General features: G+C 36.7%; 2 protein-coding genes across 2 annotated transcripts; one reads left to right on the forward strand and one right to left on the reverse strand.

Annotated features, from left to right (window-relative positions):
• Nucleotides 1–1,504: 1,504 nt before the first annotated feature.
• Nucleotides 1,505–4,223, forward strand: LOC135696128 (microfibril-associated glycoprotein 4). Its single transcript, XM_065215412.2, has 2 exons — nucleotides 1,505–2,966; nucleotides 3,103–4,223. The coding sequence occupies exons 1-2, from the start codon at nucleotides 2,696–2,698 to the stop codon at nucleotides 3,744–3,746; spliced, it is 915 nt and encodes a 304-aa protein (XP_065071484.2). The 5' UTR covers nucleotides 1,505–2,695; the 3' UTR covers nucleotides 3,747–4,223.
• Nucleotides 4,224–4,371: 148 nt separating this feature from the next.
• LOC135696127 (uncharacterized) lies at nucleotides 4,372–14,827 on the reverse strand. Its single transcript, XM_065215411.2, has 9 exons — nucleotides 14,667–14,827; nucleotides 12,440–12,682; nucleotides 12,016–12,088; nucleotides 10,579–10,677; nucleotides 9,314–9,433; nucleotides 8,702–8,915; nucleotides 7,290–7,536; nucleotides 6,752–6,955; nucleotides 4,372–5,657 (listed from the first exon to the last, which is right to left on the reverse strand). Exons 1-9 carry the CDS (start codon nucleotides 14,792–14,794, stop codon nucleotides 5,387–5,389), a joined length of 1,599 nt encoding a protein of 532 aa, XP_065071483.2. The 5' UTR covers nucleotides 14,795–14,827; the 3' UTR covers nucleotides 4,372–5,386.
• Nucleotides 14,828–16,735: the final 1,908 nt, after the last annotated feature.

Below are 16,735 nucleotides of genomic sequence, written 5' to 3' on the forward strand. Positions count from 1 at the left end.
CAGACGATTGAAAGACAAATTTAACGAACACAGACGAGACATTATCAACAAAAAAGTAGACAAGTCTGGTGTTGCAGAACACTTTTGCAGCCCAGAACATACCATCAATGACCTTACAATAACACAATTACTGCAACTCGCCACCCTTCCCTCTTCCACATCTATTACCTATTCCTCTCCGCTGCGCTGCATTCAGCTCCAGAAAGATCTAGATCAAATTTGCAAATTGGAGGGAGACTGGCAAATATAATTTTCTCAGGATATGAGCAAGATGCTGATAGTAACAAGGAAGAAGAATTAAGTCTTAAGATATTGATAAATTGCCTTTTTTGTTGTTTTAAATTACCTTATGTCCCCGCATATAAGCTCAGCATATCAACCAACCTCTTCCCTTGCTGTATTGCAACTGTACAAAGCTTTATCAAACGGCTGTACATGCTGTACCTAATCATAATAAACGTATATATTTCCTCACCTGCAAAGACACCAGTACCAACTTGCACTGCTCCTTCCTTAGAAGCGAACTTGGGTATTTAGTGTATGCTCGAAAAAAGCTTAAAGTCAACAGCTAGAAGAAAATCTTCAGTCTTTATAGAATCATACAGTTAGAAAGTTCAATATTCATCTTCAGAAGCAATATTTATTCAACTTGTAGCAATTTTGCAGGGGTGACGTTTCTATTCCACACGCTAAATTTTAGAGTTCCACAAGTGCCATGCTTTGGCCCAATTCTATTTTGATTCGTGGTAATTGTTCCTTGGGGATGCTTAGATAAGCTGGCCCTTCCATTGATAGCAGAACACGGTTAAAAAATTATGATCAAAACAATTTTTTGTTGCGAGAACTGAACTTCTGCATGGTCAAAGATTGGAGTTTACATTGAGCAAAAAATTAAATACCGCCATTTAAGTACCGCCATTTTAAAATTCTTGTCAACTGCGCAGAAAACGGATGTAAAATATGCAAAGACCAGAAAAACGCCTTGACATTGTCATACAAACTAAAGGCTTCATCACAGTCTAGCATAATCACATAATTTTGTGCTTTCCTTGCACATTCTAGGAAGACCGGCCGTTTTATACCCCCAAAACTTTTGCTGAGGTGTGTAGTCACTTAACTTTGAATTGCTCATAGAGTACACAGGTATATACTATGTATATCTATATAAATACATAAACAGCAACAGAATAAAACTAGAGTTAGGAGACGAAATTGAATTAAGAATAGGCGAGTCAGTAGCGGCGGCAAGGGGATGTATGGCGAGGGGGGGGGGGGTAATCACTCTCCCACTCTGCAGTAGCTGGCGCCGTCACTGCAACAATGTTACAAGGACGGTCATTCTGTACTGCCTGCCTTCAAACAACTTATTCATCGATGCGTTCATCAGACTTGAATCTTATTTTAAGGCTCAAATTAATGTCTTTTTGACGAAGAATTTCTTATCCCATCATTTTTACAAAGAGATTTTTCAACTCATTGTGATCAGACCGGAATTTCACACATTAATTGCCCGCAACTCGCGCGCGATAGCGCGCGAGTGAAGGGCTTATAGTCTGCCCCGCGTATAAGTAGCATATGGAAGCTTCAGTTCATGTTGTCAGCACTTTGTCAGCAGATTTTGTCACTTTTCTGCTGCCATGACAACTGTCAATCAATTTCATTGTCAATCAATCGGCTTTGTCGAGGAGGTCGTTAACCGCCACCTCTTTCTGCGGAAGGCAATTATCTTCGGAGCGTTGCTTTGCCAAGACTCTGCTAAAGGCCTTCGGTTTTTTTGGCACGAAAACGGTGCTGCATCACAGCTCGGTTCTCCGCAATGGATGGAAGTTTTGATTCGAAGTTTTGGGAATCAAAACCAGTCGAATGCCACACCATTCTCCCAAAAACTCGAGACCATACGAGCAAAAGTTATGATTGTCATGATTATAGCCTGTACATCGCTGTACGAATCCTTTATCGCAATCGATTTTAGCTGTACCCGTTCTATCACGTGTCCATTTTCATACGTCTTTGTTTACTTCACGAAAACGAAAAATAAATGTCAAACCCTCGAAAAACTTCATGATTTTCAAAAGGGCGTTGGACTTAAATCAAAAGCAAACGGAACACCAAAAATTCTTGATAAAAAGAATAGTTTAGCATCAACTAAAGCAGCTGTTTTTATAAAATTGTGAAAACCCAAGATGGTGTCTTCTCCGAATGTCCTGACCTAAATTTTCAAAACAATCATTATCAAGGAGCTAATTGTTTGCGGGCAGTACTAGCAAGAGCTATTTCTAGTTTAGTAAATAGCGGTTTGAATTCAACGCATTAGAGTTTCATTTCAAGGCAAAAGATTGAATTGATTTTGAATAAATACGAAAATGGCGATGAAGCGAAAGCTGTTTGTGTGTTTGATTGATGGATCAAAACAGCAAAGAGAAAGGTGATTTTCAGGGGAAAATCATTGATAGGTAAATCTTGTTTTTAACAGGTGACTAAACAAGGCTACAAGGTTGTGCTAAAACATTGTTTAAATTTGCAGACAACAATCGCGATTACTTTTAGAGGCGCACGTATTGACCGTATGCCTATGTTTGGATGTTTTCGAGGCATTTTGTGTCAGTTATGAGGGGTTCAGAAGACAAGTGAGTCTTGGTAGAGAGACGTCAGTGGAAAGAAGCTCTGTTATTTTCAACATTACAAAATTGCTGAGATGAAGATTATGATTGCGACTATAATCGTGATGGTCATGAAACAAACAATTTATTGTGTTTTCTTTCGAGAAGTTCAAACAGATGGCCTCCCTGGAATTAAATCCGGAACAGTAATTATTAGCAAGACATTTCACGAATGTGGCATGGAGTCAACATGCAGATATGTTACTAAGAATCTTGAAACAAACGTTTACAGAAAGTACAAATCCATAGAAAACATACCACAGTCTGGCAAGAATCTGAGCATATGGGAAAAGGTAAATAAAAAAGGTAAGATTTAAAGAATGATCACTTCGAAAGTTTTCGTATTGCACCCTTTAATTATGCTTATCACTATTCATATCCTGGCATGGATTTGCCAAACGATTTATGGTTAATATAAAAAGCATGTTATCTTCTTCAAAAGGGGACTTTAACAATTGCAAAGAAGCTTTGGATAATGGAATTACAGTAAATACAACAATAGAAATACCTTGGGGAAATGGGTCGCATTTTCAAGCACCTTGCGATATGACCACGGACGGTGGCGGTTGGACGATAATACAAAGACGTCGGTATGGAAATGTGAGCTTTATGAGGAATTGGGACGAGTATGCAAAGGGGTTTGGTGAGATAAATGGCGACTTCTGGTTGGGGCTCCGTGCAATGCACCAACTCACGACAGGTAGCTACAAAACATTACGATTTGATTTACTGAATATACAGCTACACCAAGGATATGCAAAGTACAGCCGATTTGTGATCAACAGCGAGGCAAAAGGTTTCTCCATAAGCCTGGGTGACTATGTGGGAAACATTGGAGATGCAATGAGTGAAGTTAATGGCTCAAAATTTTCAACAGCAGATCGAGATAATGATAGCTATGACAAAAACTGTGCTGAAGTTTTCAAAGGCCCGTGGTGGTACAATTCGTGCTCGTTTGTCCGATTAAACAGCCTGTTCTCCACAACCTCCAAAATCAATGCTGAAGATCCTACTGACGTCATGAAATGGAAAAGTTGGGAAAACAGCAACACGACGATCATTCGATCAGAAATCAAGCTTCGTTGAGACGAAGGATTTGAAGCTGGTCGTTAGAAGAACTATACATTTTTTTGTTAAGTATAGGATAGCAGTTTAATTCTGTTCTTAGAGTAAGGCGTATAACGTTGTAATTTTAAAGCACATCCAGTATGAATTATATTGCCATTAACATTTAACAAACGAAATTCGAAGCATTGAAATTTAGAAGCACGGTAGAAAGTTTTAGTAATCACAGAGAGGATTATACCAAACAATTCTTTAGTTTCTGAAAATCTCTTAAAAAATAGCCTGATTTACGAAACAATAAGGACTATCTGAAGGGAAAGCCTTATGATAATTGTGTAGTTGTTTCTCTCGGTGTGTATTTTGCGGAAAATGGTACGTCTTTGGAGAGCCATATTTGAGAAATTATCGCTGTTCTATATCATAACCAGGACAACATTATTCGCGGACTAATTTTACCTGTGGTTTGTATATCATTACTAAAAAATTGATTTTTCTGAATCTCGAGTAGTTTCTGCGATTATTGGCTCGTAAACAAAGGGTTCCTGATGAAGAGTGTGTTTTCTGAGGACTGCACTCTCTATTCTTTCATTCTGCCTTACCTGAATATCTTGAAAAATTTCTCTCGTTCAAATTATGCGAAATGCATCACTACTGTACCTAGTTAAGAAAGAGACAGTGATACGATTGACGATGTCACCTACGACGACGATAATGACGGCGACAAGGGTGACGACTGGGTTGTGATGAGACACTCACATTGCAATGAAATAACGCGATGAGACAGTACGTTGGGTTGACATTGCACTGGAAAGAGACTCTGCTTGGGGCGGTGTTATTGCGTTCCAATGAGATTGCGTTGGGTAGAGGCATTACGATGAGACAAAACGTCGGGTTGAGGCATTGCGTTGGATTGAGATATTGCATTGGATTGAGATATTGCGTTGTGATGAGAATGCGTTTAGAAGAGACACTGCCTTGGGGCGAGCTATTGCGTTGCAATGAGGTTACGTTGATATGAGACATTGCGTTATGATGAGATATAGCGTTTTGACGAGAATTGTGTGGGATGCAACATGACGATGAAACATTACATTGGGATAAGATACGGCACTTTGATGAGATTGCTTTCTGTTGATATATTGTGCTGTGATGAGATTGCGTTCGGATGGGATATCAAGATGAGACACCTCTTTGGGATGAGACATTGGGCAGTGATGAGGCTCTAGTTTGGGACATTGAGCTGGGATGAGACACTGCGTTGAGATGAGACATTGCGTTTAGATATTTGCAACAAAAACAAATTGGTTCATTTAGCTTTTGACTAATACGAAAGGTCAACTGCACAGTCATTTGTAAGTGAAATGGCACTAAAAGGAGGGCACCAAGAAACTAAACCCGATTATTTCACCTCTAATAAAAAATAAATTACTCAAAATTCTATATTAAACCCAAAAAAGAACTCATCTATATTTACATGACAATATATCTACTTCCCATCCGCACAATGTTTCTACTTCCCATCCGCACAATGTTTCTACTTCCCATCCGCACAATGTATCTACTTCCCATCCGCACAATGTATCTACTTCCCATCCGCACAATGTATCTACTTCCCATCCGCACACATCAATAGCTATAGCAGCTGCTACCAGAAAGTTCGTTTACGGATTTTCGGTTCGATGAAGAATAGCATCCTTGCTCGGCCTCATTCTATCTGTGCTCCTCGGGATCGCCTCCACCAACTGCGTTGCAAGTTTCTCTTGCTGAGCAAAGAAAGCATCGTACAAGGCCTCAAATTTGCTGTCAATATGACGTGTAACCTCCTGAATTCTAAGGTCCATTCTTCCAACCAGCCGCTCCTCCATTGCATAGATGTTTGTAGTTATCGAATTATAAACCGAAAGGCACCCTGGGCAACCACATTCTTGACACCTGAAGTGTTAGGAAAATCCATCAGTGCCACACATGGGACTTCGAAGAATAGGAAAAACCACATATCTTTTACGTAATATTTTACTGCTTTTAGGTTTTAATCCGCTTGATAGGTGGACATGATTCTACATTTTGTCTGAATATTTACTTGTGGGATTCGATACAAATTTCTAACAGTAGATCAACGTATTTCATTAAACGCTAACATTTTAGAAATATGACTAATCCAAGTCGAATAGGCTTTCAAAGTAAAGGATAAGGCTAGTGAACTTTAAAGGCAATCTGTCACGACGTTGATTGGTTATAAGAACAAAGGGATTTCTATTGTTTCCAGTCCCCCTTTAATTTATCGCATTGTAAAAAATATGGCGGAGCGCTGGAATCGTGTTTAGGCTATTGTTCCAGCTATTGTTCTCGTTAACCAATCCACAACGAGACCGATTGCCTTTAAGTTCAGAAGGTAGATTGCATTTCAGTGAAAATAGTTTAGTCATGTTAACTGTTGTTGATTGTTGATGAAGATATAGAGAGAGATGACACGATAACTGTAGAAAGTTTACCTAAAATAAATGATGAATTGATGAACGTTTACCTTATGAATTAATGTTTCACATTAAAGATGATACAAAGAAACTTGATCAAAGCCGCCGCTAAATACTTGAATTAAGCTGAAGCATTAAACAAGCGTATAAATATTTAATTTTGATTCACAATAGCTTTAACAGAAGAGAATTGGAACCGACGAAGACTGAGGATTTGTGTTCAATGTTTACATAAACTTGTTATCTAATCAGCCTTTGAATCGTTTTTATCAAATGCATCAAATTTGATCAACAAAGATCTGATCGCGATGACAGCATCAAAATTGGTATGCTAGGGCAATTTAGAACTACTCCACGAGCCTCTGTTTAGCTACTGCCTTACTTGATGGACGCTACAATCATTTCTGTTGTAGCATCCGCAAAGTGAGGCAGCAGCGAAACAGAGGCTCATGAAGTAAGTCTAACGGCAATTTAGTACAGTTCCTAGCCGAAATATCTACGCAGATGCTGGATAACGGAGACACTGTTGAATGCGATATTAAGAATTCAAACCTTTTGCTGTTTGCAGGAGAAATAGTCGCAGAAAGATGTTTCTTATGGGCATTGTCAAGATCATTTAGGGCTTTGTGGAAATCGTGATCCGAGAGTTCACTGCAACACGAAACTGGACGAGACGCGTGGGAAATTGAAGTGATGGTTGGTTGATGATCTGTTCTAAAACTGGAACGGTTCGAGGAGCGCAGGAATGCATCAAATCTAGAAAAAATTAGAGGGCCGTTGAAAAATTCAGGACGTAACTTCAAAACAGTCAAAGTTCAGAAAATTCTACTGCCTAAAAATTCGACTTTTCATAATTTGAAAATTATTTCTTCTCTTTCATAATTAAAATGTTTAAGCCAAATTTTAATACCTTGTACTTTCGACAATTCAAAATAAAGTTTCGAATTTTTCGAAGTTTAACTTGGAAGTTCAACTTTAACATACCCTCAAAACAAACCTGAAGTGAGAGAACCCTTTGTTTCATATAGTCCCTAAAAGCCAAGCAGTTAACAAAAACATATGTTTTTGAAATATCTGAAGAAATACAAACACTTCTCTCTGGGCCTCGCTTTCGCTTGCTGAAGTACGATCTCCCCCTTTTGTTTCAATCATGAACCGTTCTAGCATTTGTCGATAACTCCCTTCATGGCTGTCCCCCTCGTGGAAAGAACGATGTCTTCTAGCCGCTCTTTCTGCACGCCCTAGGGATTCGCTTTTATGCAATGGTCCAAGTAACATCTGCTTCAAAACGCTTATTTGCGCATCATGTTCTGCATGTCGCTCTTGCTCTTCAATCACTGAAACGCAGTTACATTTAACTTATACCTAGAAGTTACTGGAGCTGTTGCTAAGCAGAACTAAACCTATATAATTGTTAAGAAATATTTATACTTAAAGTAGCAATGCTGGAGGGATTTATATAAAATGACCGTTGCACTTATTCCTTTTTACTGGTCGGTTGCAGAGCTATCAATACCAAAAAATACTGTTTGTAAAAAAGCTCACAAACTTTTTATTGGAGCAAGAATTCATACACTTTCAAAAACATCTTTCCCAGACATCCGTCCTTGTATTTTGAAACAGAAAGCCAGATTAAAAAGAAAATGGGAAACAGAACTATTCACTTTGTTCAAGATCCAACAATCAAATGTTGCCTTTGACAACAATGCGTATATGCCTTTTACTAATATTCAGGTGCGGATGCTTAAACTAAGGCGGAGAGAAACCTACCTAAAAAAAACATCAAGATTTGTTTCTAACATTTTGGATACAATGAGAAAAGCACCTGTTTATGCTAAGAGGCTTCTCCGAGTTTGGCTAAACTATTGCTACATTTTGCTAGCTTTTCTTATGTTTATTTGATAAATTTCCAAAATAAATTCATTATCTGAAATTGCATTTTCCTCCTTAAAAGGGCCTTATACCACAAGATCGATGAATTGCAGGGGGAGAAAGTGGCACCTATTAATGACCAGAGGGAGCAAGTCTATCTTTTCATAGTATATCGACATCTCATTAGCAATTATATCAGTTTGAATAAATTCTTCATTTAAGTGAATGAATGGCCATTCCCCTAAAAAAATTCACAAGGATAAGAGTCCTTCAATTTACCAGGTACGTTTGTTCCAGCCAAGCTCAATTTCTTTCATTTAGGAAAAATCAAAGCCATTGATGACAACATTTTATGATTTAAAAAGCAAGCAACCGACTAAGGGCTGAAGCGTGATCATTCAGTGTCACGTGTTGAGTTTAATTGCCCCTTCCTGCTGGTGGTGTCTTGAGGATCAAATTCTTTATAAATTTATTGGGAATGCAAGTGTAGATAAAGCTTTTTTCGTCTACATACATTAGCCGTTAAAGGTATGGCTACATATACTCGTTTTCATCTTGGATATTTGAAAGCTAAAAAAAGGACTCCCTGAAAAAGGCCCTACGTTGAAAATGATTTGAATAAAAGCTTACTCTTTTGCGCCTCCCTTTTGGATTTCTCAGTATTTAGTATACCATTTGCTAGAAATGACTCTTCATATGCTTGGCGAGATGCAAACGAGACTTCACTGCTAGGCCCATCTCTTGCAAACGATTGTCTTTGTGGTGCAGGGGACATTGCATTATCGGTGAAAGCAGAGGCTTGATGGCCTAAACCCAATGTTAAAAGCTGTTGCAACTGTGCTCCCTTTAAATGAAAACCATACCTCAAATAGTCAAATGAAGTAAAAGGAATCACGGTAGCAAAATCCCTTTACTTATAATTGACATTAAAAGCAGTATTGCATTCAAGATGAACTGAATAAAGACCATCATATTTAAGGAATATAAGAAAGAAAATAAAGAAAATAGAAATTCACATTGCAAAAATATTGAAACAATGGCCCAAAGTATGACGCTTACCCTGGCGGGAACACTTTCAGTGACGTCAGCAGTAAAATTAACAATTTCAATAACTTTTCCCCACTTTTTAAAGTGGCTGACAACAGATATCTGACCAGAAGTGAGAAAAATATCAAAAATTTCAATCCGCTCAGATACTAACAACATCATGACAACTTTTGTTACTCAGAAAAAAATATCTACCTGTTTCTGTTGCTTTTCTACCTGGTTCAGCAAATTTTGTGCACTTGGGGAGACTGTTAAACCGAATGAAGAAATCATTTCTCGAACCTTATCAAATTCTATCGACGCACCAGTTGGGTTCTGTAAAATAAGCATGATTTGTGTTAAAATGGCATTAAACAATCGCGTACAAAAACGTATGATTTTGTCTTTCAGTCTCAATAGGTTCTTAAAAAAGAGTTGAATAGAAAATGAATAAAACTATTGTGTTTAGTTTTTTTTCTTGAAAATCATAAACTTAATCTACACTTTTGGATCAACAGAGCAAAGAATTTTCGATAAGATGTTTACTACTAAACTTTAAATTAAACGTTCCATGCAAACTTTTGAAAAGTCAAAATTTTCTATCTTGCGTGAGTTATCCTTTAAAAAAGAATGAAATTGAAAGGGTATCGCGCTGCTATATCATCCTTTAAGTGACCTGCAAAAACGAACCTATTCCCATTTGGCATACCGGAAAACAAGGACCCAGGACCATAAGGCAGGACCCAGGACCCAGGACCCATGACCCAGGACCCAGGAGCAGGACCAGGACCGTTTATGTTTTCGACGATGCTACTGCTGTTTCCTTAAAAAATACCAAGTTATAACATCGCATACCATGAACAATTGTCCATAAAATCTAAAAGCTTTAAACATCGAACAAAAGACTGCACATCATAGTAAAGGGGAATACTTCCAATGAATAAAGAAATGAATCTGATTTTTATTTTTGGCCCTGTGTGAAAAACGAAAACACGGGTAGCTCGGGAAAATGCAAATGTACGATCAAACCAAAGTAACGCCTTGAAATGTGAAATACTGTTATTGGCCGAGCAAACCTGACGTGGTTGTTTTAGCAGAGTTGGCTAGTAGGATCGGGGATCCTTGATCCTGGGTCCTGGGTCCTGCCTTATGGTCCTGGGTCCTTGTTTTCCGGTATGCCTTCCATTTCCAGGTGGAATTGGGCCTCATCGAAAAATTGTATTCTGTAGGTTCGAATTCAACCAAATCTTATATAGAGGTGTTTACTTTATCTAAATTATTGTTAAGTTATGCAATGATGATAAAGAACCAAGACATAAACAATGACACCGGCCAAATATCGAGTTACGAGAGTTCTAAAAGACTAGACGATATTGTCCTGTTGATGATATCCGGGATGAAAGGACAGCTTTCTGACATTAAAAAGCCAATGTTGCGTTATTTCACTTAACAAGTTACCAATAATACTAAATGATTCTAACCTTTTTGGGAAACATTTGTGAAGGATTTGGCAGACATCTTGCAACTTTTACAACAACAGCTTGAAGTCTTAGTGCCTGCTTGTCAGGTAATGAAACAAACTGAAATCAAAAACAAGATAATTCAGGATGGAACGGGAGAAATTTGAGACTCTTTAGATATTTTCATATATGCTTATAATTAAATGAAACAAAACTGGAGCTACGTATAGGTTGCCTTCATCTTGTGAATACCTTTAAGAATCAGAACTTCGTTTCACAAACAATGTTGAGCTTACGTGAGAAACACATTGTAGTCAAACATCAAAGTGCCACGAAACAAAAGATTTCTTATCTCGTACGTAAATGCAGATTCTTATTAAAAGCACTTGGAGCTTCCAAACTACGCAAAACATTTAAAAACAAAAAACAAATTCATTATAAGCAAACAGCCATTTGGCTCGATCTCATTAGATAAACTAATAAACAGTGACAGTTTGGAGGTTTAATAAGATGCCATGTTTTGTGGTATAGTAATGAATGTATCGATTAATCTGTTTATTTATGTATTTGTGATAAAATAACATCTTAATTTGTGGTTAAAACCATTCAAGTTCCAAAAGACTATTTGCTTTTTGGCCTGTTATGAGAACACTTTTTGGCCATGAATATGTCTTGGAAAAGCAGATGTGTCTTGGAAAAATGTGATAAAACATATTGGAAAAACATATTGGTCTTATTTTGTCAGGGTTGTAGACACATCTAATTCACTTACTTTGATCCATTTGAAATCACAGGCAAAGGTGATATAGGGATGTACTAGAGCACTAAAAAGTAATCTTTGACTTATTCCATGAAGGAAAACTTAATTTTCTCCTAATCTTCCTGGGGTAACCGTTCATCACAACTGGGTACATATTTTCTTTTTGATCTTTTTTGCCCCTATTCTTACATTTACACTCTGTAGGGTGTCAGATACAAAGCTTAAGTATGTCAAAAAATGATTTTGGCTGCCACTGACTCACAAGCAAGACCTTGAAATGCTAATTAAGACCCTTTTTTATTTTCATGACAACCCTTTGTTTATCAAGTTATCTGAAAATTTTCTTTGTTTCTTTGTTTCAATTTTATTAACATTTATTTATCAGTTGAATAAAGAGGTGGAATTTTCTCTATTTATCAATATCCTTATGGCTTTCTGATGCTTATATACAGAAAGATAAAGAGTAGATCCTCAAGGAACTTTACATGATAGCTTATATTTTCCTAGGCTGACTATGACAGTCATTTTTTACAATTAAGATTAGAATAATAGGATAACAGAGGTACTGAAACAGAAAGGAATCACTTTTTATAAGAAAAATTAGTGAATGAGAATTCAATAGAACACAGATTGAATTTATTACATTTGCTGATTTCTTGATATTGAAAGATTACTTGCCTAAACAATAAAATTCTAACCTTCAATGTTATTTTGTTAGAACCTTGAATGTGGGAGGATAAATCAAACCCATTCTCATAAAGAGCACTATTCCTAAAAAGAAAAAATAATTTGACTAAATGCACTTTTCACAAAAGCAAAATGCTTGTATTACAAGGCATTGTTTATGCATAAAAAATGGTTGCAAAGTTTAAAGGCAATATGCTGCTAACACTGCCATGAATGCCATTCAGGTAACACTGTTTGCTTGTTTATGCATATGGGCAATCATGTCTATTATAAATGCAAATTTAAAAAGATTGGTATGTCATTAAAGAACAATGCACACACAAAAAGTTCTGAGAGCTAAAGCCAATCTTGAATAAATTGAGCTGCTTTGTTCATGGATAAAGAAGTTGTAAGGGATTTTTTTATAAAGGAGATGAAAAGAGTAAAAAAACTAACTTTCCTTTCTTCAAAGTTAGCATCATTCCTTTTGTAGTTTTCTCATACATATCATCAACATACAGCTCCACATTTCTTGCTTCACTTACTACCACAATATTTGTAACACAGAACTGTGAGGCATTCGGATGTGCTCGGAATGTCATTTCACAAGGAATTATGTCTGTCTCAGGATGAGGTTGAGTCAGACATACACCATTCCCTGCTGCTTGAACAGCACTGCATACCACTTGCTCATGTGCTCTGGAATTCAACAATGTTCATCACTAACAAGAATCCTTAGGACTGGACTAAAAATCGTTTCAGCAACATATGGAAACTTAAATTTAACTTTGCTTATTTTTGAGTTTTGGTGTACATAATGCTTTTCCACACAATATATAGCAGTATTTATATTCTTTTGGGGGAAAACAAATGCTTTTGAGAGATGAAAAGCAATTTTACTTTTGACAGGTAAAAGAATAATCTGATACACATTATGCTGTCATAAAGTTTTTGTCATCAATTTTCTTCAATTTCTTTAATAAAATATCCGTTCAAATATCTTTAAAAATGCTCCCTTTTAGAAGTCACAATCGTAGAGTTCAGGACTACTTTGATTAACAAAAATTTGATTAAGTGTTTGATACTAAAGAATGAGGAATACTTAATATGCTTCCAGGTATGATAACAATAAACTCTAATTTTGCAAAAGCATGTAAATGAAAAGGTAAATAGCAGTATATAAACCAAAATTGAATATATACACTCCCCTCACAAAAGTATTGCACCACCTCAAAGGAGGGGAAATGGTGTAAGATTTATAGAAAGCTATTGTTGTGCAAATTGACTGTGTTTTTAATTGGCAATTTTTTAAAAAAGTTTGCAAATCTGGACTTGATGGATGTGATGGAAAAACTTGAATTCTTCTTGTTTGGAAATAATTCTTTGTAAAGATGGTTTCCTTTAACTCGGGTAACTTTTTACTCTGTATTTGTGTAAGACACTGATTCTAATTTGTCTGCAAGGATTTTGAGCTCTAAAAGCTTTCTTGGCCTAAAGTTTCATGTCCCTTAGTGTTCCTAAACATAAATGGTGTGAAGTGTGACAGACAAATTATTTCCCCTCTTATATCATTTTCTTTCAGTTCACTGCACAGTTTTCTTTGCTACTAAAACATTCTCGAGAAAACATTTTCGAATTCTCGCAGCTGTTGTGTGGCTGCATCTAACTGGCTCAACAATTTTTCAAAAATATAAGTCCTCTCTCCCGTAAATAATTTATGGCGAACTGCCTCTCACTTGAATTTTCTCCTTCAGGCATGTTTTTAATTCTACAAACAAAAACTTTTCTGTGCAATTGATACATTTCAACTTATGCATTATATGTTGTCCACGAGATTTTCAAGAATTTCCCACCAAAATTTGCTACAAAGTACTCCTATTACACCCAATTCATGCTTTCAAATATTTGGTATGGTTGAAAAATGGACAAAAAGTGCTGCCATTTTGAACAAGGTGGTGCAATACTTTTGTGAGGGGAAAGTATACTAGTTGACATATATTCAATCTTATTTGTTGGAACAATGCCATATTAGAAATTGCTTTTGAGCAACATTTAGTGACATATAAATTATAATTTATAAAGTGCAGATCTTCTGGATTCCTGTAACATTACCAAAATTGGAGTTTAAGATAGCACAAGTTGAAATGGTCAATATCTGACATCATTTTCATTTCCATTGCTAAGAAAATCTTTCATATAAACATAATGTGGCCAGAAATAATAGAGCATTTCTGATGCAAAAAATTATGTGATTTTAGGAATAATACGTTTCTGTAAACAATTAAGAGTTCATAACATAACAAGCTACACAAAGGCCAGGTCATTTCTCTATAAATGAATCAGAATATTTCTAAACTTAGCCCCGTCTAGCACAAATAAAATTACTAAGTTCAATAATTTTAACAATTTAAGCTAACTCTTGAAGTTTCAAGAAATGAAGTTGAAACAGTGGTGTAGTGCTATCAAAATAAAAAGGGGGCTCTTGCACAAAATGTTGCAAAAACAATAGCAAAAGTGGAAATTTGCCAATTATTGGCATTAACAAGACGGGCTCAGCCCCTTGAGCCCCCTAGCTCTACACCCCTGAGTTACGAAAGAAAAGAAATATTAGATAACGATACAAACAATAATAAACTGCATTGAATCGTTAATGACAATGACACTGCAAGTATATGAAAATAACCTGGTATCTTGGTCCTCCCGTATGTGAAAAATGGAGCATACAACATCATCAAGACTCCAGTCATCCGGGTAGTCCCATGAAAACGCTACGGAAAACTGAGCCAAAAAGTCTCCTGGATTGACCGCCATTGCCGAATTCGACCAGCCTCGTTTTGGATTGTGCTTTACTTCAAATGATCAAATGTGAAGTAGACTTTCGACCATCTCAAAGTATTGCCTATTTTGGCAAGACTGGGGACTTTAGTCGGCAGTTTAATGCTACGAATTCTACCTCGGGGATTAATCGAAAAGTAATACTATACATCGATAAAACAAGTGGAAGGTAATTATCAAGAAAGTTCAGGAATATACCATATAGTGGATTTCTGCATAGTTTAAAGGCTTTTTTAACTGTTTTCCTAATCGGGGACACAGAGCCATATACCATGTCTTCTATAAACGAAGTCCTCCATGGTTTAGGCTTATCAGCAAGTTTACTGCGTGGAATCAAATTTTCGTAAAAGTACTTGAAAAATGCATGAAACGTTAGCATCAAGTCTTCCTTGGCGTTCAAGGCTATATGCAAAGGACCGATCATAGGTATAGCAGCTTGCTCAAAAGTTTTGCAGCAATGTTTGTCACTTTCATTCAACGAGAATGCGAATGGCGTTGATGAATAGATGTGATCTTCTTTGTTTTTTCTATCAAGATGACATAATGCCTGAGGTGGTTTTCTAGCCAGGGGTCGCTCAAAATAAACAATTTGCCTTATATAGTATTGAGCTGACCAGTCACCAGGAAAGAAAATAACAAACTCGGACATGTGTCTTGTAAAAGAAGAGTTTTCAAGAAAAGACAAGGCAGATTCAAAGTTTTCCTTACTTTTCAGAGGCTGTGAACGAAACTCAATTAAGTGTAGATTTTCAAAGCACCTTAATTTCCGAACGTTCTCGGAATTATGATCCTGATGGACCAATAAGCGATGTCTTTATACTTCAGAATCAAAGAAAGAAGTTGTCAGCCAATCAGGCATTACAGACGCATAAGAAGATGATAGGCTTTCTGCAAAGAAGACGTTTGTAATGGCCTCTGAGATGTGATGAGGATTAATACCATCTGGATTGTGTATTCTACCCAAATCAGAAATGGGTATAACAGGAATATCTTTGAAGATTCTACAGACGAAAGTGCACATGCTGCTTGCTTTAGACGTCTGTTGTTCTGCATCTGCTGGTCGCCATTTTGTATGAATGCTGGTGTAGTCATCAACGATACATACAACTAGCCACTTATTTATTCTAGCTTCGTCGATGCACTGTCTAACATTTTCTTAGATTAATGCCATTTTCTTTCTGCAAGAAATTACATTTTTGGCTTTTACCAAAGCAAAGCTGGTGAATTAAATTTGCTGTCAAAATTTTGTTTTTTTGCCAATCTTTCTGTTTTGTGTCTTTTATCAGTCATTGCAATTAGAATATTTTGAAATAAGGAAGGTGGTCCCTTTGAAAGACAATATTCTTTAAATTCTCCAGGGTCATAAATGGGAGGCTATCCTCTAAAACTTCTGATCATTAAAGTTTTCTACTTCTTCTCCGACCCTGTTGGAGAGAGTAATAAAAAAGTGTTATCAAATGGTTTCATTTTAACAAGTTTTAAATGGTAAATTGGTAGATACGCAAGCCTCCCCGGTCCTAGTAGGAGTCTATCTTAATTTTCAAACAAAACTCTACATGCAGCATCTGTAGGCCTCGTCGTTTAGGAGTTTTACTGAAATGTCACTTGATTAGTCATTTGCGGAGTGGCTTCACAAGACAGGCGGAGAAAAGTTTCCATTTCTAAGTGATGTCATTAAAGCAGGATGTCTCGTTTAAAGCCTTATGTGTGGTATTTATGATTTAGTTTATATTTTTTATTTCATTCTTATGTATGCTTAACAGATCAAGTAAATCATACTAAACTTGTTTGGGTTATGCTTAAAGCCCATAGGGAATTTTGCCTTATCGTAGATGCTCAGGTTGATAACATCAGATTGGAAAGCGTATACTAACTTGCTTTGAGCTTTTCAATTAGGCCTTGGAGTACAATAACACT

Source organism: Rhopilema esculentum, chromosome 14, assembly GCF_057945365.1.
Source record: "Rhopilema esculentum isolate cy_ngs chromosome 14, ASM5794536v1, whole genome shotgun sequence".
NCBI classification, from domain to species: Eukaryota; Metazoa; Cnidaria; class Scyphozoa; order Rhizostomeae; family Rhizostomatidae; genus Rhopilema; species Rhopilema esculentum.

Excerpts from the sequence above, each read along its gene's own strand:
- LOC135696128 (XM_065215412.2), top strand. The coding sequence starts at position 2,696 with ATGAAGATTATGATTGCGACTATAATCGTGATGGTCATGAAACAAACA. Across the intron at positions 2,967-3,102 it reads GGAAAAGGTAAATAAAAAAG|GGGACTTTAACAATTGCAAA; the intron begins GTAAGATTTAAA and ends CTTCTTCAAAAG.
- LOC135696127 (XM_065215411.2), bottom strand. The coding sequence starts at position 14,794 with ATGGCGGTCAATCCAGGAGACTTTTTGGCTCAGTTTTCCGTAGCGTTT. Across the intron at positions 10,678-12,015 it reads CTAACAAAATAACATTGAAG|TTTGTTTCATTACCTGACAA; the intron begins GTTAGAATTTTA and ends TTTTGATTTCAG. Across the intron at positions 5,658-6,751 it reads TCTCCTGCAAACAGCAAAAG|GTGTCAAGAATGTGGTTGCC; the intron begins GTTTGAATTCTT and ends CTAACACTTCAG.